The sequence below is a fragment of the Acartia tonsa genome, chromosome 10 (assembly GCF_053477335.1).
Source record: "Acartia tonsa isolate MP-2025a chromosome 10, ASM5347733v1, whole genome shotgun sequence".
Taxonomy (NCBI): domain Eukaryota; kingdom Metazoa; phylum Arthropoda; class Copepoda; order Calanoida; family Acartiidae; genus Acartia; species Acartia tonsa.
Window position 1 is genome coordinate 48409455 of NC_137269.1, and position 23915 is coordinate 48433369.

A 23915-nucleotide genomic window follows, 5' to 3' on the forward strand; every position below is an offset into this window, starting at 1 on the left:
TAGAGCCCTATTCATGGGAGAGGCACATGCAAACTCCCTTCCTCCATCCCCTTATTATTTTTAATTGTTTTCAAAAATAAAGCAAGAAAGCACCCCAAAAAATGTCTGGTTTGAAAAAGGATTATAATTCTTCAAATAAAGCTGTTCATACACTGAGTACATATTATGAAAGCGACATATAAATATTCTAATATTCTAATAAACTCTTTAATACCTATAATTACAATTACTATTAAAAAAAAATATTTTATTTAATATCCTAATTTATTGTAATATTCAATGTATTTTATAGTTTGCAAATTATTGTACATGAAATGATTAATAAATGTAAATTCAAAATCTGTTTCTTTTAAAGCAGCAAAAACATTGGATTTTTAAGAATTTTAGTAATTTTCTAGTAAAAAAATAAAATTAAATATACGCATACAGATAGACATAGATATTGATGACACAAAAATTACCCTTTCTCTAGATTAATATTTTTGGTTTAAACGTTTGAACACTTAACTTACTAAACCAACCAATCAAATTTTAGTAAAAGTCCCTAAAATTGTAAAGCCAACTAATAAGAAAACGTTATTATAAAACTTTGAGGACTAGTGTAATAAACCGCTCATTGTCCCCTTTCTCTTGGGATGCTAAGCTTTGAAGAAAATTTTGCGCGATAAAAGATTACATTACTAGGAAATATAAATTGCAAACTTATATAAATTTCTATTCAAGTTGTAAAGAAATGAAATGTAAAAATTAAATTATATGAGTTATGGTTTACTCGAAAAAAATGTAGAGAATCGTACCCCTCGGGCCTACCCCCCCCCCCCCCTCCTGTCACACATTTTGAAATAAATTAAAAATTAGGGAGAGGGAATTTTTTATTTGTTTTTCCTACAGGTTAGGTTAGGTTATAATAACAAGCCACACAGATTATCTATTATATCAATTTATCGTCCATTGTCTTATCCTATAAGATCTCCGACTAAAACACTTATCATTTGCCAACAATTTAGCAGTAAAAATACCAAGTGTCCCTGATTATGGCTGCCGAGCCATGAAAGAATAAATTAAACAAATGAAATTGAATTAAGCTTGCTTTTCACTTCATCTTTTATTTAACTTTAAAAGAAAATAAACTCATAATTGTGTTTTCGCAATTTACCAGCGATGGAGGGGACATTTAAATTTTTATTTTGATATTTGTGGAAAACTGACTGTAATACGCAGCAATACATGGTTTTTCAGTATAGCTGAGAACCGGTTCTAATTCACGGGATTTAATCGATTTCCAAGCCATATTGGAAAAAAATCATTTTTAATAATTTGTTAGCGCGCTAATAATTGATTTTCTAGTATAGCTCCGAAACCAATGAGTATCCGCTGGATTAGAACCGGTTGTCAGCCATACTAGTACATCATGTATAGCATCGTATTACAGACAACTTTCTACGAATATTAAAATAAAAAAAAATATTAATACCAGTTTTAAATCTTATAATTTTCATTTCAATATCCGCGGAAAGCTGTCTATAATACGATCTGATGAATAACTATTTTTCTTGTGTTGTTTCTTATGTAATGTATTTGTGTTTGCTTGGTGGTATTATATATCCTAACTATTATTATACGCATACTCACAGATTGGGATATACATAGATTCAGTAATTTGAATAAATCCTTATAACTATCTGCCCCAATTGCCGGAGATGATTTTCAGCTTGAAGTCTAAACCTGATCCACATTTGGCATCACCATTTTTATAAAAAATTTCAAATTATGCAAACGGGTTTTTATTGGATGATAAGTTGTGGCTGCCTAGCACTAATAAATGGGTTTAATTATGTTTTCCATTTTAGAATTTTTAAGAAAAAATAGTAATTTTTTAGGTTGAAATTGTTGAATATATGTCTATGTTTGTAATTATGCTGTGCATACTTATAATTGATGGCTATAAGCCAGTGGCCTGGCTAAAAATACAGATAAACAAAAAAAATACTATTTACCTTAAATTGTTTCAATTGACACATCAAGTACCACATTAAATTTGAAGGATTTGTTTGTAAAACATTACTTTATGAAAATTTTCATGACTATCTTAAATATATAACATGCAAATTAATTAAAGTCTTGCTAGTCAAAGTATAAAAAAAATATGGAGGGAGGGGACATTAGGCTGTTTATTACACTAACCCAAAGTTTTATGATAATATTTTCTTACTTATTGGCTGAACAACTTTTATTTAATTTTGATTGGTTGGTTCACTAAGATCACGGTTTAATAGTTCAACTATTAAGTCTGATATACAGAATGGATAGATTTCTGAGAAAAAATAATTTATTTTGAGCCATGCTATTGTATAGTATTAAAGGAATATATACTTATACATAAGTATGTAAGAAATAGTAAAGAGGTAAATAAAGAATTAGTCCAAAAAAAGCCAGAAGTCTCGCAGTGAAGCTATTCTTTAAACAAATGCCCATTACCAAAACATCTTTATATTTGTGTATTATTCAAAAATTAATAAAAGTCTAACTTCGTATATAAATTGTGTTTTATATGGTTAAATTAATTTACATTCCCAATGATGATTCCCAAAGTTAACCCTTCTCTAGATTACAATAAGTGGTTGACACGATTGGACACTCAACTTAATCAACAAATAAAAGTTTTTTAAAACTCACCAAAGTTGTCAAGCCAACGATTGATATTTACTGCTTGGACTGCCTATTCAAACATGAATCCTAATGGACAAAAGATAAAGTGATGTACATCCTCAAGGAATATACAAAATTACCCCTTTCGGTACAAATTATAGAGTACTAAACAAATGAAAGTACCCCAAGTTTTTGAGCCAACAAATAATAATAAATTTGGTTATACAACTTTGGGTACCAGTATAATTTAAAAGATAAGCGTAACATTAAAACAAGTTCTACTTCAATGCTTAAACTAGGTTCTAAAATAGACGGTTAGTGTTATGGATCGACGTAAAGAAAAAGTTATAGAGAAGGTTCTGTATTATAAAATTAATAGATAAGTCCATGATGTTTGTCAAAGCAGACTTACATAACATACTGATGTACAGGTTGATTTATTGAGTAGCTGCGTTACTAAAAAATCTTTATATGAACATAATCGATATATTATTACTTGGATGTTGCACCAGATTTTTAAGTACTCTAATCATGTGAGTCTCACAGCTAGATAAAATGCCGTTACCCCTATCAACTCCATTTACCCTATCCTCTCTTAACCTACTGAATGAACGAAATGCCCAATACACAAGGTCCATGTAAATTGACGCCAGATTTAATATGAATATATCCACATATACTGTATCCATTATGTTCATAATGTTGACCTGTTAACGTCTGCATTGCAGCACTGTAATGGATGTTTTTTGGAATATTACAATAATCGAAAAAGGGGAACTAACATTTAGAACATTTGGGTCATTTAAAGAAAAAGAAGTTTATCTAAAAAATGACGGACATTACCTTCCTAAGATTTGATGTTAAGGTGTCTATAGAAACGTCTTGGTATGCTTTTTAAATAAGTCAACACAATCTAGGGCCTATCTATGATATTTCTTAAGTTCTATAAGAACTGTGTACTAGTAAAACGTCAGAAAATTTAACTTTAAACAAACAAATTACATCATTAGCAGTTAGTAGTAAAAAGTACGAAATCTTCTACCAACTATCAAACATCCGACTTTTTACCATTATATATATTCCATTACACCAATGGATTAATATATACGTGGATATTATGAAAAAAGGAAAATGGTCGTCAATTTAGGTTGCTAACATGGAACTCGTATATTTGTTCGTTCGTTTATACAATAAGAGTGAAGGGTAAAGGAAGGGGATAATCACTATTTTAGCTCGCTGCAAGTTTTATTTTATAATAGAACATAAAAATCTGGTGTAATATTCAAGTAATAACATATCCATTAATACATCATTCACGCACACATTAATAAATCTTGGATCAGGACTTCATATTCACAGGTTTTAATTGTGCGTCTTATTTCATATTCTAGCCATTTTTCATAATTAATATGTTGGCATTTTGTAGAATACTAGGGGCTCTGTATTCGAAGAGAAATGGAAGGGTATAAAAATATTCTAAAACCATACCCAGACTTATTTATAAAAAAAATTGCCTAAAACCGCCTAGGACCTATGGGAAGCTTCACTGTAAAGTAGAACCATATCGGTTCAGCGGTTAGCGAGATCCTTCGCTACAGACAAAAAAAACTTGCTACTTTATATAATAGGATTTACATATTTATTTTTAGAAAAGCAGCCATGTAAATTATAAAATAATGAATTATAATACAGAACTAATATTAAACTAACTTATATAAAAGCAACAGGATGTCTTTCTGTCTGTGTGTTTATAAGCTAATGGCATAGGTCCTGGTAAGGTTTATAGCTATTTTGGGGGAGGGTACTATCACTAACCCAAGACAAATCTCCCGTATCCGCTATTTTTTTAATATTACAATATAATAACAAGGCAATTTTGAAACGAAATTCTTCATAAACACACACAACTATAATCCTTATAATAAAGTAATAGCATGTTTGTCTGTGTGTTTGTATGTTTGCTAACCGCTGAACTGATCGGGTTCTCCCTAACAGGATAGCTTCTCATAGGTCCTGGGAAGGTTTATAATTATTTTTTGGGTTGGTACCACCACCATCCCAAGAAAAATCACCCACCAAAAAAATGGCTTCTAGGGGCGTAATTGTTAGTTTTTGAATATTACAATATTATAACAAGGCAATTTCGAAACGCAATTCTTTATAAACATATACAGATCTATAGTATAGATGTATATACAGACAACTACCTCCCTTCCTTTTTCAACGACCTCTTTCGTATGCTCCTAAATTATTTTCTGCTACTTGGCTGTGTTAATATAAGCGACATCATTAGTTGATTTTCAATGACCCAATAGAAAAATTGCACAAGGTGGTTGCGATGGGGAGATACATTTATTTAAACTTTTCTCCCCCTAGCGTTTTACCCTAATTCTTCGATAATGAAAAGACAACTTTTCTACTGTAGATTAAATCATTGGTTAATATGTTTGGATAGTTTTAGGCAATTAATCAAGCTTTATTAAAAAGTGCGACGCCAGTATAATTTTAAAAAGCCTACCCCAACATTTTTTACCTTATTTTTAGAGGATTTTAGGCGAAAATGAAAAATAAAAATTCGCGGATTTTCTCAAAAAGCGCCCACTATAAAATTTGATTTTTACTTTTTTCCAGTATACCAAGACATGTGACTTTTAAGACTGTGCAAACTGCTGAAATGGGTATTTTTAAAAACCTGGATTTTTTTAGCCAACCCGTGCCCATTCCAATATCCCCTACCTCTCTGGTTACTGCACATGTACATATACACATAATAATGTTTTAAAAATGCAATTTGAATGGTAATGAATTTTGGTCCGTAGGTTAGTATTGCACTTAATCAAAATCCGACCCCCTATGGGGGCAAAATGTTCAAATTACCCCCCCCCCCCTTAGGAATTTTGAGGGAATTTGGCATATGCTATTCTATTTATCTTGTTTTTAAAGATAAAATCTATAAAACGGCCAGAAATTTCATGTTTTTTTTATTTTTCAGACAACCAGCCTTTACAGGTGTTTTTCAAGCTACCCGTCTCTGAAATCAGTGAAATTGATGATCATAAATCGGTAAGTTTAGATTTGTTCATGGATAAGTCTAGATTTGTCCTTAGGTTATGTCTAGATTTGTCAATAGACAAGTCTAGATTTGTCCATAGGTTATTCTAGATTTGTCCATAGGTTATTCTAGATTTGTCCATAGGTTAGTCTAGATTTGTCCATAGGTTAGTCTAGATTTGTCCATAGGTTAGTCTAGATTTGTCCATAGGTTAGTCTAGATTTTTCTACATGTAAATCTAGATTTTTCCAAAGTTTAGTCTAGATTTATACACAGGTAAGTCTAGATTTGTCAACAATTAAGTCTAGATTTGTCCAAAAATAAGTCTAGATTTGTCTAGATTAGTAAAACAAGTGTGTCTAGATTTGTCCACAGAATGGATATAGAATGCGTGGATATATTAGCGGTCAAATTAGGTTTCTAATATTGGTCAGTTCGTTCATCCAGTGGGAGTGGAGCGGAAAAGTGAAAAGGGGGTAGATGGGGGGTATCGTTATTTTAGCCAGCTGTGAGCATCACTTTATTAGAGTACATCAGAGTACATAAAGAAAGAGAGAGATTGCGAATTTAAAAATTTGCAGAATGAAGAATAAACAATTGTGTTGCTTCGCTTCTAAAAACATTGCTGAATACAAATACCATCCAATTATAAAATGTATGCAAAACTAAACAAGTAAAATAATATGCCAACAAATTGAAAAGTCGCAACTGGCTACAAACATATTTAAACAGATTAAAAGAATATCACAAAAATTGTTATAATTTTTTGTTTAATTAAAATGGATTATGTCATTTATTAATCGATATATTATTACTTGAATGTTGCACAAAATTTTCATGTACTTTGATAAAGTGGTGCTTGCAGCTGGCTATATCCTATATCCATTTGTCTACGTGGCTTTATTATAAAGTGATAGTGGTTGACATAATTTCGACATTCTATTTTTCGAAACTTTATGTCGACTAAATAATTAAAAATAATATTATGGACATACTAATGTTCTAATGATATTAAGACTATGTACAAATAATATATCAACAAAAAAATTTAAAACGAAGCTTTTTTATAATTAGGGTCGAAACGTACGCCTGTCAGTCCGATACGATTGGCTTTTTTCGTTAATTTAGGCACGTTAGAATTGTCCTATCGATTTCAAACTTTGCATGGTGATTCCTGTAGTAGTTAGGATTTAGTTAGGTACGATTTAGAAAGCGTAGCAACTCTTAATCAGAGTCGGTAAGTTCATTTTAAACATGTTGTTTTTTACTTTTTTAACAACAAATTTTTATGTAATCTAATTATCCGATTGGTCTGATTTTGGTTAAACTAATTCCTGGGATAACAAAGTACAATTTTTTACGCGAAGCAACTCTACAATCGAGTCTTAAAAATGTAAGTATGTCCATAAACATAATCCTGTATCAAGCAGTTTTTAAACAAATTTACTTTCAGTTTTGCTTCGACTCTTATACATTTATTTTTTGATTATTCAGTTCTGACACTACAAGTGTTAATGTCTGTTTGTCCTACCGTTTAAGTGCTTCGCTTTTATGAATGTTGTCATCCTTGTTTATACGAAATTTTCTATTGCATTTGAATCAAACTTTATTTTAAACAAGTAATTATATTGCCATGTTTAAATGGACTAACAGATATTTTCAAGTTATATAGGACCTATGGTAAAAATAAGGATGACAAACGAACATTAACTTTTGTTGAGTGTCAGAACTGAATATACAAAATATGAAAATATAAGGTTTGACAAAATTATACGTAAATTAGTTGCAAAACTTCTTAAATACAGAATTCTGTTTTAGACATACTGACATTTTAATACTTGATTATAGAGATGCTTTGCTCATAATATTGTACCTTATTGTAATAGAAATCAGTAATAAAAAAATCAGATCGATCGGATGATTTTATCACACAAAAAATTGTTATTAAAAAAGTAAAAAAATCAACATGTTTAAAATGGACGTACGGACATTCTGGTAACGATTATAGAGTTCCTACGCTTTCTAAATCGTACCTAACTACTACAGGAATCACCATGAAAAGTTTGAAATCGATAGGACATTTCTAACATGCCTAAATTAATGAATAAAAGCTAACTATCTCGGACGGACGGACCTATCCTAATTATAGAAAAGCTTCGCTTTTAAAAACAATAAAAAGTTAAAACAAAAGAATGCTCACATAAAACTTTAATTGGGTTTTAATTTAAATTCTATTTAGCGAATTTATTTCATCTGTTAAATTAGTTTTTAGAAACTTATGCGCGTTGATATTTTTTGTTGATCATAAATGCAATAACTAAAGTCTGTCCGTACGTCCGTCTGGTAGTTTAGCAAAGTTTGGAAGGTGATTTAGTGATTTATTGGTAATGTTTATATTTTACTTGGTTGTAGTTTCCTTACATAATAGTCCTGTTTATTTTATTATTTATTATTATTTGGCATTGTTTATGATTTGCTCGGTTGTTTAAATAAATGTATAAGTATAGATATATAATTCAGAGCTGGATCTTTAAATCATTATAGTGGTGAGCCAGATCGGGGTGAGCCGAATTTCAGCCAATCACAGCGCAGCATTTAATAAAATGCTGTGCTCTCATTGATGGAAAGTTGGCTCACCCCGATCTGGCTCACCACTAAAATGATTTAAAGATCCATCTCAGATAACTTCTTGGATCCAGTGTTGGGAAACCTTTTTCGTCTGCTATCAAATTTTTTGCTCTTTTTTAGTGACTTGGCTGTGTTAATATTCCCGACGCTATTGGCGGATATATTGAAAGTCGGCACATGGTGCACGGGGTGGGGACATACAGTTATTTAACCCCTTTCCCCTTAATTGTTTTACTCTTATGTTGTTTGAAGCGATATACGGCTGATTTATGTTGTGAAGATTCTCCTTAATATTAAATAAAGGGTGTGCAAAAAAAATGCGGACATTTTTAAAATTGAAATTGCGCGGCTTGTGTTAATAGTAGAAAAATACTACACATATGGTTAAGAACCTCTAAGAAGTCTATTTTTGGGAAATAAAAACGATTTCTGTGCTACGCATAGTTTAGGAGCTACGTGTTAAAATGTCCCAAATGACTTAAAACTTGACTTGCGAGTAAATTTTGGGACATTTTACTATCTGGCTCCTAGATTATTTGTAGCACAGGAACCGTTCTTATATTTCCAAAAAAAAATACATTTCATAGCGGTTCTAACAGTATGCGTAACATTTTTCTACTATTAACACAAGCCGCGCAATTTCAATTTTAAAAATGTCCGCATTTTTTTTGCACATCTTTCATCAAGTCAATCGTACACTTGTCCTTGGTCTGTCTAAGTATTATGGTATTTTCTCAACTTCTATTTCGGATAGATATTAGATTATAGAAAAAGTATACTTTTAGACTTTGGGACCTTATATTTAGTTTTTATTGGTTGGTTCATAAAGTTTAGTATTCAAACGTTTCAACCACTAATTCTAATCTACATAAGTGGTAACTTTGTGTATCATCATTGGGAATGTACATTGTACATCAATTTATCGGATCGGCCATTGTTTTGTCCCTTTAAATCACTGCTTTAAACTGCATGGTTGTATGTTTAATGTCTATATATATAAAAGAAGACGATTTGGAGCTTTCAAATAATTTTTGCCTGTTAAGCACTGAATCCCCCCCCACCCCCCACCAAATTATTTTGAAATTAATTGAAAATAATTGGGTATTGATTCTTTCTTAAGATTAACTCATGTGGGAGGATCTAACCCTGCGGGACCTGTACTTAAGGTGCCTACGGGGCTACCAAGTACACAATATAAGTCAACCTAACGTCATTGATATACACCCTCAATGATGATACACAAAATTACCGTAGATTACAATTAGTGGTTTAAACCTTTGAACACCTTAGAACAAAATTCAGTAATAGTTCCAAAATTTGTTGATCAAACAAATAAGAAAACTTCTAGGACTAGTGTCATAAACAGCCCAACGTCCCCTCACTCCCTGTAAGCAAATATACGAGCCCCCCCCCCCCCCTCATATTTAAATATTTAAGGGGGGGGGGGGTATTAGTGATCCACAAATGACTTTGAGTGAAAGCGCCGATGTTTCCATCTAGCCAGAAAAATGTAAGATTATCCACTTATTGTTCACATTTACAAGGAAAATGCCAAAGAATAAAGTTAACAGTAAATAAAACTAAAATAGTTATTTATCACATCGCATTATAGACAGCTTGCCTCGGATATTAAAATGGAAAATTATAAGATTAAAAACAAGTTTTGTTAGCCCCGAGGAGATTAATGCCCGGGCTAACAAAAGTGGTGGTAATTTTATGATTTTTATTTCAATGTTCGTGGAAAATTCCCTGTAATACAATGCCATGCATGATATTTCAGTATGGCTGAGAACTAGTTCAAATCCAGTGGATATTAATCGGTTTTAAAGCCATACTGGAAAACACTTAAACAAATCAAATTTTAAGAGCATAACAGATAAGCTGATGTACTAACCGACCATGATAAATGCAATTTTATTTATCACGTCGTATTATAAACAGATGTCCGCGGATATTAGAAAAATTATAAGATTAAAACGTCTGGGCTAATTAACTGGTATTAATTATATGATTTTTATCAACATTCGTGGAAAACTGTCTGTAAAACGACGTTTTTACATGATTTTTAGTATAGCTGGGATTCGTTTCTATTCAAGTAGATTTTGGTTTCAAAGTCATTCTGGAAAAGAGTTATTCTTAAACAAAACAATGAGCAGGGTTAGGTTAGACTTTGTTTGTAAGGCTTTGTTGGTATGGTTAGGTTATGGATAAACCTTTGCAATAGTTAGGAACCCGCAAGACTTAAATCCCGTATGTTGTTTATTGATTAATTCAAAATGGAAATAAATAAATGCCATAATATAAAATAGTAAGGTTTTTTGTCTGTATCGAAAGATCTCAGTTCATTATTTTTCTAAACAGTGTTACCATTCCTTAAATTCTTTGGACAATATGAAAGGATAAAAAAATGATTATTGGATCATCACAAGAATAAGTCTTTATGGAGGCTCAGTAATTTTTGTCATGAATACCATTGTCATAAAAACATTTGTCATAAAGGTACGTTTGTCATAAAGGTACATTTGTCATAAAGGTACGTAAGAGACACAAATTTTATGTCTCAAACCACTCCCCCCTCCCCCCCCCCAAAAAAAATGTAGTACAACGAAAAATTTTGTTTTTTTGTCTGCAGCGAAGGATCTCGGTAACCAATGAACGGATATGGTTCTCCTTTACAGTGAAGCTTGATAAAGGTCCTATGGTGGTTTTAGGATATTTTTTGCCTTTCTATATCCCTTTTATTATAGAGCCCCTAGATGCTAGAGACGCAGCCACTATTATGTAATACAAGGTAGAACTATGTCTGTCTGTCCGTCTGTCTGTAAAAATATTGTTTTACTTTTTTTAAATCTAAAATTCGAAGAATTAGGTTGATCAAACCTCTTGGGGGAAAAAAAGCCCCTAGAGGCTAGGGGTGAAGCCGCTAGTTTTGTATACAGATGATTTTAAAAATAGTATCAAAACAGTAACAAACTGGTATTTATTTTATGTATAGCTAAGCATCGGTTCTAATCCAGCGGATTTTAATCGGTTTGGAAGCCATACTGAAAATTTTTTTTCTTTATTTGTTATTTTGTTTCATGTTGGTCTAGATATGAATCGCCAATATCGAAGTGCATAAATAATATATTGAAAATATTTCATTATATGATACTAGCGGCTACGCCCCTAGAGGCCTCTAGTGGCACTTTAAATGTTTTTGTTTGTTAAAGTCTACGATAATTCTATATGTTACGGATGCCTCTTAATGTTAAGTTGAAGTCTATAAGATTTTAAGAAAATTTACAATTTTTTTGTCATTTCTTTTGGGAGGGTGGTAGTACCCTCCCCCAAAATAGTTAAAAACCTTCCCAGGACATATGAGAACCTACCCTGTTAAGGAGAACCCAATCGGTTCAGCGGTTAGCGAGATCCTTCGGTACACACAGACAGACACACAGATAGCAAACATCCTGTTACTTCAGTATAAGGATATATAAAGTCCTTATACTAAAGTAACAGGATGTCTGTGTGTTTGTACCGAAGGATCTCGCTAACCGCTGAACCGATCAGGTTCTCCTTAACAGGGTAGCTTCTCATAGGTCCCGGGAAGGTTTATAAATATTGTGTGGGAGGGTACCACCACCCTCCCAAGAGAAATGACAATAAATCAAAAAAAATTTCTCGAAACGAGACTCCTACGTAACATTGCAAGGTATTGTGTTATTTTTTTTTAAATAGACATTTAAAGTTCCACTAGAGGCCTCTAGGGGCGTAGCCGCTAGTATGATATAAGCTAAAATAAGTATAGGTACCAAACTTTAATTATTTTACATATTTATATCTAAATTCTATATCCACGAATAGCCATGTCAATATATCCCATAGTTTAACCCTAGAAGCTACAATTAATTTATAATTTAATCATTCCAATATCCCAAAACAATATTATCTCACCTGACCCAAAATAATAAACAAATAACCCCCCCCCCCCCCCAACTTTTTTTTTAATTTACTTCAAAATAGGGGGAGAGGTAATCATTGCTTAACAGGGTTCTTTTTGTGAAATTTTTTTTTGTGAATTTCCAAATACAAATCTATTGAGAATCAACCCTTTGATTCTACAATCTTTTTCTGAAAGTTGTGCTTTGTCTACAACATCTTTTTCAGCATTTGTATGTGTGCGCGTTTGTGTGTGTGTGTGCGTGTTTGTGTGTGTGTGTGGTTGAACCATTATTATCAGAGAGAGAGGGGACAATGGGCTTTTTATTACACTAGTTCCAAAAGTTTTATATTAATGTTTTCTTATTCGTTGGCTTAATAACTCTGGTGACTTTAAAGAATTTGACTGGTTGTTTCATTAAGTCGAGTGTTTAAACGTTTCATCCACTAATTTCAATCTACATAAGGGGTAACTTTGTGTATAATCATTAAGGATGAACATTAATTTATCGGCCATTGTCTTATCTCTTTAGAACCCTGGTGGTTAAACCATTATTTTAGTATAAATATTTGAAAGAATTTAGCTATGATCTGGCTAGTGGATACCCTTTAATCTCAAATATCATTTCTATATGTAACACAGGGATATAGTGATAGGATATTGGGGATTTATTAATGTTCTACCCCTTTTTAATCTGGGATCTAAAAAGATAAGACAATGGCCGATAAATTGATGTACATCCCAAATGATGATACAAAAATTTACCCCTTCTATAGATTACAATTAGTGGTTGGAACATTTGTACACTTATCTTGATAACCGACCATAGTAAGTCCCCAAAGTTGGAAAGCCAAGGAATAAGAAAACGTTATTATAAAACTTAGGGACTAGTGTAATAATCAGCCCAATGTCCTTTCCCTCTCTGATTTTGAATACACTCTTTGGGGACGTTTATTTAAATCTTAATTGAGGTGACTAATTCTTCAGAGTAAAAAATTTTCAATCTAAAGAAGGTGTCATTTTGTTAATTGTAACTGGGGGGTAACACCATTGCCTTATTCCTATAGATCCCTGCAATTACGAGAACAGAATTTAATACATAAAATTTCGAGTGCAATTCACGCACTTCCCTGGGAAACCCTGTGTACTAAGATATATAAGTTGGAAAGAATTTAAATGTTAGAGGGAGATTTAAAATCTGCATCAAATTTTAAGGATTTTTTATAAAATTTGTTTTTTTTGTATAATTCTTTATCTAAACGCGGAAATACAATTTAAGTTAATTAATTTTGACATCTGTGTTTGGTGGATGGAAAACTATCTGCGCTCTGATTCAACCAATTAGAGCGCAGGTAGTTTCCAATCCACCTATCCTATTGGTTAAAATTATTTAACTTAAATTGTATTTCCGCTTTTAGATAAAGAATTATACAAAAAAAATTTTTTTTTAAAAATCCTTAAAATTTTATGCAGATTTTAAATCTCCCTCTAACATTAAAATGCCTTCCAACTTACATATCTTACTGTGTACGCCACTGTTATTATCCCTTTAAATTCCTGAAAAATTTGCTTCAGATTTGCTTCATCGATATAAAATAGATAAAAAAAGGGTTTTGAAACAATTTTGTCGTTCTATAAACCAAAGTATCTGAATGTTTGTTTGTGTGTCTATTTTTTGTACCTAAAGATCCTGGTAAAGTCAGTTTCCACTTTTCAGGAAATCATTGTTTATGTTATCATTTTGTAGTTTTTTTTGTCAACTTCAGTCATGGTAGTGCAACCTCCTGGAAAGAATAGAGAATGACAGGACAATAAAAGATCATCTACACGTTAATTCAGCGTTGTGGAGCCGTTTGATTTTGGTGCGGCTCCGGCTCTGGCTCCGGCTCCGACCTAAAATCAAGAAAAACTCGACATATTTTTTCCCCACCGTTTATTTTTGACTTTTGAAGGTTTTAAAAGTTCAATTTTTGATAAAAATGGAGCCGGAGCCGTTTTTTAACGAAAATACGGCTCCGGCTCCAGCAAAATATGGCGGCTCCACGGCTCCCGGCTCCGGCTCCGCAACACTGCTTTAAATTATTTTAAACAAACTTATAGCGTAAATAGATTAAGATTAATAACAGAAAAGTTTCGATACTGCTATAGTTGTATCACCCAATCAAATCTTAATTTTGAAATCTGTAAAACTATGGTGACAATTATGATTTACAGTTCAAAAATGGCCCTCTTTGCCTTTTTGTGTTCAAGTGCCTAGAAGCCATGTGCGAATACTCTTTTCATAATTGACTAAGGATTTTTGAAAACTAATAATTAAATGTTTTGGGTTATTCTAAATACTTTTAGATACCTTTTTAAAAGTGAAGCTTTTCTTTTATAAGGGTTGTTCCATACTTCCGGAACGGTTAGCTTTTAAAATTAATTTAGACATGTTACAACTATCCTAGCTATTTAAAACTTTGCAAGATGTTTAAATTCAGTACTGACACTCTACAAGTGTTAATGTCCTACCATTTCAAAGCTTTGCTTTTATGGATGTTGTCATCCTAGTTACTATAAAAATCTAATATGTGTGTATTTGCAAAAAGAAAAGGTTCAAAGTGACCATCAAAGCCAGAATATTACATACATTTATTGTTTATATCGGTTATTTATAAACAATTTTCTCCATACCTTTGTATATGATATCAGGGATCTAAAGGGATAAGACAATGGCCGATAGATTGATATACATCCCCAATAATGATGCACAAAATTCCCCCTTTTGTAGTTTACAATAAGTGGTTGAAACGTTTGGACACTCAAACTAATGAACAAAGTTGTTAATCCAACACATAAGAAAACGTTGTCATAAAACTTTGGGGACTAGTGTTACAAACAGCCCAATGTCCCCTCCTCCCTGATATGATATCGAGTGGCCATATAACTATGAAGTATATATTTAATTATCAATGTTCTATATTCAATTAAGCAGGGAGGGAGAGGACATTGGGCTGTTTATTACAATAGTCCCCAAAGTTTTCTTATTTTTTGGCTTTTGGAAAATTTTATTAAATTTTGATTGTCTGGTTCATTTAGTTGTGTGTCCAAACATTTTAACCACTAATTGCAATCTACAAAAGAGGTTATTTTGTATAGCATATCAGTTTATCGGCCATTGTCTTATCCCTTCAGATTAAGGCATAATACAGGGGTAGAAAAGTGGATGATGATTAAATCTTACTAATAGTTATAATAAAGTAAATGTCTGTGTGGGTTTACCGAATTATGTCTCTAATCGTTGAAATTATATGGTTCTCCTTTAGCTAGCTTCTCATAGATTCTAGGAAAGTATATAACTATTTTGGGGGCGGGTAGCACAACCACACCAGGAGAATTAACCCATAGAGAAAAAAATCTCCCCCCTCAATTTTTTAAAAGATTTTTTACAAACGAAAATTTGAAATAAAGTTGATCAATTACTCCCCCCCACCCCTCCTCCAAGGGCCACTAGAGGGCTCTAGTGGCTTATCCTCTAGTAGTTATATAATTTTAAACTACTGATGTTTTATAAATCAGTATAAAAACAAGGATAAAAATATTCGGCATCTTGAATTAATAGTAAAAAACACTTATGCTTTTTATGATATAATTACCCCAATTATTATATTTATGGAATAATGAATTCTTAAACGATTAGGCACTATGTTATCCGTGGGGAAACTCTATAAAACTTTGGGATAATTTAACACGAAATGTTTTAGTACCCTTTTAGATATTATTGCATATTTAATAACTTTATATAACTCAATATTTGTTTGATAACTGTTGTCGTCTTTATTCAAATTGATGTAACATGTTGCAACTATTAGATTATTTAATCCTATTACACAAAGCAGTAAGATTTTTTTGAAGCTGAAGATTTCAATAACCACTGAAGCTTTACAGAGGTCTTAGGATGGTTGAGCTTTATTTAGATTTTATTTTTGTAAAGGTTTTATGCTATTTTTCTTTCCATCGTTTTTCCTATGCACACAAAGCCCCTAGTTGCTACGGCCGCAACCATTAATGTTAAATATAAAAAAACGATTTAATAACCTACAGACAAAATTACAGAAAAGCTTCCATTTTTGAAAATAATGGAAATAAAATAGGTTATACTGAGAACAAAGGGATCTAGATTAGTATAATATGGGTGAAAGGATAGGAAGAATAATTTTTATATTAAAGTAACAGGATGTTTGTCTGTTTGTTTGTCTGTGTATCTGTGTGTCTGTACCGAAGGATCTCGCTAACCGCTGAACCGATTGGGTTCTCCTTTACAGGGTAGCTTCTGATGGCCTAGATGCTAGTATTAAATAATGAACAGAAATTTTATATGTATTTCAGTATCAACATATTTTGGAAAGGCTATCCTTTCGTATTATTCCTTTTTTAACCGTCCTTTAAGAAGAAAAGACGGCCTAAATTCTCAAAACTAATACATTAAAAAATATTTCCTACCGCTCTGGTATGTCAGGTACGCGCTAAAATAGTTAGAGTACGGGGAAATGCCTTGGCCCTAAACAGGCGGAACTCATTACCAGTTATAACTTTTAAAACAAAGGTCGTGCAATCAAAGCGTTGGTTGTATGAAGAAGTTATGACCATATACTCACGCAAAGCATTAAGCAAGGTTTGGTTCATGGTGTACGCGTCTTCAAGACTATCCGAGGTATAGATTGTTGATTTAACCTCTCCCTCCTCCTGCAGTAAATCTAGAGGCGCAGCCAATATCCAAAGGAAGAAGGTGAATTGACCGCAAGGAGCGAAACAATACTCTTCGGTATGGCTTCGAAACCGATTAATATCTACTGGATTAGAAACGGTTCTAAGGCACACTGAAAAATTAAATATGGCACAGACAACTTTTCACAAATATTACAATATAAAAATTTTTGAATTAGCCCGGTCTTAACTCCTCGTACTTACCAAAACTTCATTTTAAAGCTGTATTTTATACGATACGATAAATTACTATTGTAGTAGTAAAATTTTTGAAGGCATTGAAAATTTAAATGCCAAAAAATGGATAAATATAATTCCTTTTTTCCTATTCTTTATCAACAAAAAAAGTATACATATAAAAAATTCTTTTATTATAGTTATACAATTTAGTATATTAGTATTTATTTGTGAACCCATTTTATAATATTTATTTATCGTATTATAGACAGCTTTCCGTGGATTTTAAATTGAAAATAATAAGATTAATGCCAGTTTTGTTAGTCCCGAGTGGCCGAAGGCCAGGGCTCTCCAAACTAATATTAGTCTCATGATTTTCAATTTATTATGCATGGAAAAATGCCTGTAATATGTTGCATGGGTTTTCAGAATGGATGAGAACAGGTTCTAATCCAGCGAATAAGAATCGGTTTCGAAGCCATACTGGAAAAATATCATTTCCAACAGTAAGTGTTCGCTTGAAAGTGCTGGAAAAATTATGAGTTATTTTCTGAATGAAATTGAAAATGAAACAAGAATGGCAACTTTCATAACAATGCAAATCATATTTTTTAAATGACCAAACATTTTACGAACAGTCAAATTGATGGAAAATCAACGAGAGTTAAGTTGTAGAAATGATGCACAGAAAAATCTTCAAAACAGTTTCCGATTCGAATCATAGTTTGAGAAAGATGGACAATTTAAGTTAAAGAGAATTGTTCATTCCAGGTTTCATTTTTTTCTTTCTTTTATTTACTTGAGAGTTAGGGTTAGCTTAAAAATATAAAGCATATGTCGGTCTGTATGGATGAGTAGCGTAGGATCTCGATGATATGGTTCTCCCTTTGAAGTGAAGCTTCTTGTAGGTCCTTGGAAGGTTTAATAACAAATTTGAGGGAGGATACCACCACCAACCTCCAAGAGAAATGCTCCCTAGAAAAAATATCCTTCCCCCAAAAAATTGCGACACAAAGCTATCAAGAGAAATATCAAATAAAAAATAAAGTTTTTAGAGCATTATAGATCATCGTATAGACAGGTCAAACACAAAGAGAGAGGGGTCATTGGGCTGTTTATTACAATAGTTTCCAAAGTTTTATAATAACTTTCTTGTTCGTTGGCTTAACAACTTCAAGGACTTTTATAAAATTTTGGTTTGTTGGTTCAGTAAGTTGAGTGTACAACGTATCAACCACTTATCTTCAAAGGGGTATTTTGTGTATCATCATTGGGGATTTGCATCAGTTTTTCTACCATTGCATTGTCTTATCTCTGGGTCGAAGAAGAATTACTTCGCTTTAAAAATGAAAAAAAATTCCATCTATTGTCAATACAACAAACTAAAAGCTTCTTTGAAAAATGAGAAATATGATAGTATAGTACATTTCTCAGGTTTTTTTTAAAGCAAAGCTTTTCTATAATTAGGGTCGGTCCGTCCGTCCGTCACAGTTAGCTTTTTTTGTTAATTTTAACAGGTTAGAATGGTCCTATCAATTCCAAACTTTGCATGTTGATTCTTGTAGTAGTTAGGTACGATTTAGAAAGCGTAGCAACTCTATAATCATTACTAGAATGTCCGTACGTCCATTTAAACATGTTGATTTTTTTACTTTATAACAACAAATTTTTATGTGATCTAATCATCAGATTTATCTGATTTTTGGTATATTGATTCCTGGGACAACAAAGTATAATGTAATAAGCGAAGCAACACTATCAAGTCCTAAAAATGTATATATGTCCATAAACATTATCCCGTATCAAGAATTTTTTCAACAAATTTACTCACAATTTTGCTTTGACTCTTATTCATTTATATTATGATTTTTCAGTTTTGCACTATACAAGCGTTAATGTCCGTTTCTCCTACCGTTTCAATGCTTCGCTTTTATGGATGTTGTCATCCTTGTTATTAAAAAATTATGTTTAGATTTTAACCATCCGTTTGAGCTACAAGTTGAGATGGCCGGAGCACAGAATGTTCATTAATTATTCTTGTGACTGGAGCAAAAGGGAAATCAATATCAGCCCGGAGAACATCCAGGTAAAAGATTGTAGCTAGACAAAGTGTCTCAAACATCAGCCATCCTTATACTAAAGTGACAGAATGTCTGTGTCTGTGTGTTTGTGTAGCTGTGTGTTTGTACCGAAGGATCTCGCTAACCGCTGAACCGATCGGGTTCTCCTTAACAGGGTAGCTTCTCATAGGTCCCGGGAAGGTTTATAACTATTTTAGAAGAAAAAAAAAAACCCAAAAAATTTTCTTTTTAAAAATAAAATCAAAATAGTGGGGTCGACTAACCCCCAGCCTCAAAAAAAAACTTCCCTCCCAAAAATTTTTTTTTTAAATTTTCTTTAAAATCTAAAACACGAAAAATTAGTTTGATCAAACCTCTTGGGGCACAGCCCCTAGAGGCTAGGGGCGAAGCCGCTAGTTTTTAATATACTAGTCCCCAAAGTTTTATAATAACTATTTCTTATTCGTTGGCTTAACAACTTTGGAGACTTTTATTAAATTTTGATTGATTGATTCATTAAGTTAAGTGTCCAACCAATTCATGTACTAATGTTAATCACAGATGGGTTATCTTTGTGTAGTATAATTTGGTATGTACAATGTACATCAATTTATCGGCCATTATCTTAACCCTTTAGATCACTGCGTTATTGGTATGTATATTTTTAACAGTTTAACTGCAGTTTGACTTTATAATCACGTTTGATATAATATTTATGACTAGCGGCTACGACCCTAAAGGCCTCTAGTGGCCCTTAAATGTTTTTTTTTATTTTAAATATCTAATTTGTCTGTGTTATCAGCTGTTCAATTCATGTCTCTACGCAGCGCCACTACGCTAGCGACACTATGCGGCGGAAATATTTCAATTTTTTTTCGATTTTATTTTGATTTCTATTGGGAGGGTGGTGGTACCCTTCCCCAAAATAATTATAAACCTTCCCGGTACCTATGAGAAGCTACCCTGTTAAGGAGAACCCGATCGGTTCAGCGGTTAGCGAGATCCTTAGGTAGAGACACACAGACAAAAAGACAAACATCCTGTTACTGTTAGGATTAACGAATGGATGTAGAATATACGTTGATATTATATGACAGGGACCATTTATTGTCAATTTAGGTTCCTATTTCCAGTGGCATTTATTGGTCAGGTCGCATTTGGTAAGACAATGGCCGATAAATTGATGTGCATCCCCAATGATGAGTACCATTAACCCTTGTGTAGATTACATTTAGTGGTTGAAACATTTTGACACTAAACTAATAAAAATTCAATAAAAGTCTCCATAGTTATAAAGCCAGGGAATAATAACCCGTATTACATTGGGGACTATTGTAACTTACAGCCTAATATACAGTCATCCCCTTTCTATGTCATTAATTATAATACTTTCTCGACATAATGAGATGATAAACACTCATTAGGATTAAAAACTTTACAATATAATGAGATTAAATACTTAAACTTTAAATTGGAATATTTCTTGAGAGAGACTAGTTATAATATATATGCTAGAAATATATAGATAATTTATATATTCTCTGCGGTTTCTTTAGTTATTTTATTCCATTGTATAATGGTAGATATTATGTAATTAAATTTTACATACATTTTACATGTTAATGAGAATTGATGTATATCTCGATAGGAGCTCTTTTTAGTGCCTATAAAAAAGAGAATAAATTCAAAAAACTTCTGGCCGAAAATCCCAACAGACGTCATATTAGAGTAATGGACTATTTTAAAATGACTTCATTTGGGATACTTTGGCCTAAAGTATTTTAAAATATATCTTTTTATAGGCTTTTTAACATAGCTTAACATAGCAGTTGTAGTTGCTATTATTAATGTCTTTAATATGCAGGTATCTAAAGGGATAAGAAAATGGCCGATAAATTTCTATTCATACCTAATGATGACACACAAAATTGCCCCTTCTGTAGATTTAAATTGAAACGTTTGAACACTCAACTTAATAAACCAACCAATCAAAATTCAGTAAAAGTCCCCAAAGTTGTTAAGCCAACGAATAAGAAAACTTTTTTGTAAAACTTTGAGGACTAGTGTAATACACAGCCTATTGTCCCCTCTTTCTCTCTCTGTTAATATGTGTAACAGGTCTGTTATTAAAGACCTCGGGAACCATGTTTAAATTTAAAAGTGAATGATTAATTATCTCAAGTTGAATAGGGAGAGTTTAAACTACTTAATCAGGGGTAAAGGGTTAGGACAATGAATAGTAAATTCTTCCTAGATTAAGAGGGACATTTTTTCGCGTATTTCCCATAAAGTTGTGTGTTACCGTTTATTCAAGTCTGTTCTTAATTATAACCATTTCATATACATACATTTGGTCAAAATTAAGAACAGTGTGACTTGATGAGTGCATTTGACTTAACAGAAACACACATTTTAAGTAAATAGGTGAAAAAATGTCCCCTTATTTATCAGTTAGCCTCAAAGTGGCACCAAACCCTTTTTTTATTTAAAGTAAATAACGTTATAAAGTTGTAAAGTATCTTTTAAATTATCATTCCATTGCAAAAAACGCGATCTTTGATTTGTTTAAATGTACATTTATTTAGCATTTTTCAAGAATGTCAAGCGTGGGAAAATTTTTAGAATGTGGTAACCATTTATTTTGATTTAAATGGTACATATGATTTTTATTTAAATTCATTTTTTGGACCTGTGAGAAAATTTTTTTAATGTGAGAACCATTTAATTTTCATTAAATTTCATTTTTTGGAAGTGTGGGAAAAAACAGGAGAAAAAATATGTTTTAGTATAAAGAAATGTTCTATCAGTTTCAAACCTTTTTCATTCGATAGATCATACTGACTTTGGAAAAACTGTCAGACCGATTTTTGAAATTCAATCTGTGAAAAAAGATATTCAAGTTTTAATTTTTTGTTTTGAAAATATTATTTTACATGTATTGACGCCATCTTGGATTATGATAATTTTTTTTTGTTAAAAGATTTTTTTTCTAAAATATTTTTAAAAAATTAACTTTTTACAATAAAAAAATCTTTGAACTTAAATTGACCAATAATTCAAAGATTTTTTTTCTTTGATTTGGAAGATTTTTTATGACTTTTATTTTTAATGTCAAATAAAAACACAACAGTGAAAAAATGAAAATTAAATAAAAAAAACGTTTTATGATTTTATTCAAGAAATTATTTGCTAACATCACCTTTTTGTTGCAATAGAATGTTATTTAAGCAAACAAAATTTAGCATAAATGGATAGGGTGAGGCGGGGCATTACCGGTAATTTTTTTGGTTTTTTGAAAAAAAATGGGGTAAATGTTAATATTTTTAAATGGGACCAAGACCATTAGAAAGCTTACGGAAAGGACTATCAGGTCCTAATAGGACGTTATCCTAGGACTTTTAGAAGTTTGTCATAATTGGACTCAAAGAAATTACCGATAAATGCCCCACGGTGGGGCATTGTGGGTAACGTCTTTTCAACCTAAAAAAAATCGATGAAAAACGGCCAAACGGCCAGTCAAACATAAATAATCATAATTAGTATAGGTTATAGGGATTATCCACAAAAATTTTCATAAAGATAGGACTATTCCTTCTATGTCAAAAATCATTTTTTTTAAAAGACGAGAAATTTCGATTTTTTTCTCACAAAAATTTTCTTAAAAAATAAAATTTAAATTTTTTTATATAAAAAAACCTGTTCTATTCACTTTTTGGCCTAATTCTTAAAAAGCCCATATTGAATTTTAGATTTTACAAAAGAAAACCTGAAAATTGATCTTAAAAATCGAATTTGAATTTTTTTTTTGACGTTACCAAAAAATACCCCGCGCGAACTTTGGTCATTTTTGAAAAAAATATTAACTCTACATTTAAGCTCTCAACGGATTTGGAAAGAGCGGGCAATTCTTAGTTCAAAAGGTTTTTACGGATCAGTTCTAGGTCTTACCAATTTTTGTGTAGGTCGATCTTTATACACCTAGGTGAAAAAAATTTTGAAGAAAAAAATTTTTCGTCCGACTTTGAGACCCAAAAAGTACCCTTAAAATTCATCTCACAATTCAGTCGACTAGAACATGGAGAAAAATGTCATTTTCTGAAGGTGGGTAAAAAATTACCGGTAATGCCCCTTACCGGTTAATGCCCCGCTTGACCCTATTTAAATCCCAAGGTATTAAATGATCGAGCGTTAATTTTTGTTATAGAAATCTTTATTCAAATTTTACAAGGCGAGTCAAATTTACGTTTAATTACAGCTAAATCTTATAAATATACCTAATTTTTTTACAATTTATATATCCTTATATTCATGATTTCAACTCAAGCTGCTATTTAGGTCATAAAAAAATATTCGAACTGAGTAATGCCACTACGTCTGCTCGGAATAAAGCCAACTTGTTGCAATGATTTATTATATTCTGCTGGGAGGGAGGGGACAATGGGCTATTTATCACACTAGTCCCCAAACGTTCGTAATATTGTTTTCTTATTGTTTAGCTTAACAACTTTGGGGACTTTTAATGAATTTTGATTGGTTGGTTCATTTTGTTGAGTGTCAAAACGTTTCAAACACATATTGTAATCTACAGAAGGGGTAATTTTGAGTATCATCATTGGGGATATAAATCAATTTATTGACCATTGTCTTATTCCTTTAAAATTTCCTGAAGTTAAAAATAGAT

General features: G+C 31.9%; 3 protein-coding genes across 4 annotated transcripts in view; 1 reads left to right on the plus strand and 2 right to left on the minus strand.

Annotated features, from left to right (window-relative positions):
* LOC145330225 (ankyrin repeat domain-containing protein 13C) overlaps positions 1-23915 on the minus strand; it is a 526153-nt gene that overhangs the window by 394700 nt on the left and 107538 nt on the right. The window lies entirely within an intron of this gene.
* MED1 (Mediator complex subunit 1) overlaps positions 1-23915 on the minus strand; it is a 509044-nt gene that overhangs the window by 377590 nt on the left and 107539 nt on the right. The gene's annotated exons all lie outside the window — the stretch shown is intronic.
* The window catches only part of LOC145330218 (glycine receptor subunit alpha-3-like), a 74951-nt gene that overhangs the window by 12451 nt on the left and 38585 nt on the right, over positions 1-23915 (plus strand). For both annotated transcript variants that reach the window (XM_080174828.1, XM_080174827.1), the window contains exons 4-5: positions 5642-5712; positions 19147-19260. In XM_080174828.1, the coding sequence (XP_080030954.1) occupies positions 5642-5712; positions 19147-19260 (185 nt within the window). The remainder of the gene's footprint in view (positions 1-5641; positions 5713-19146; positions 19261-23915) is intronic.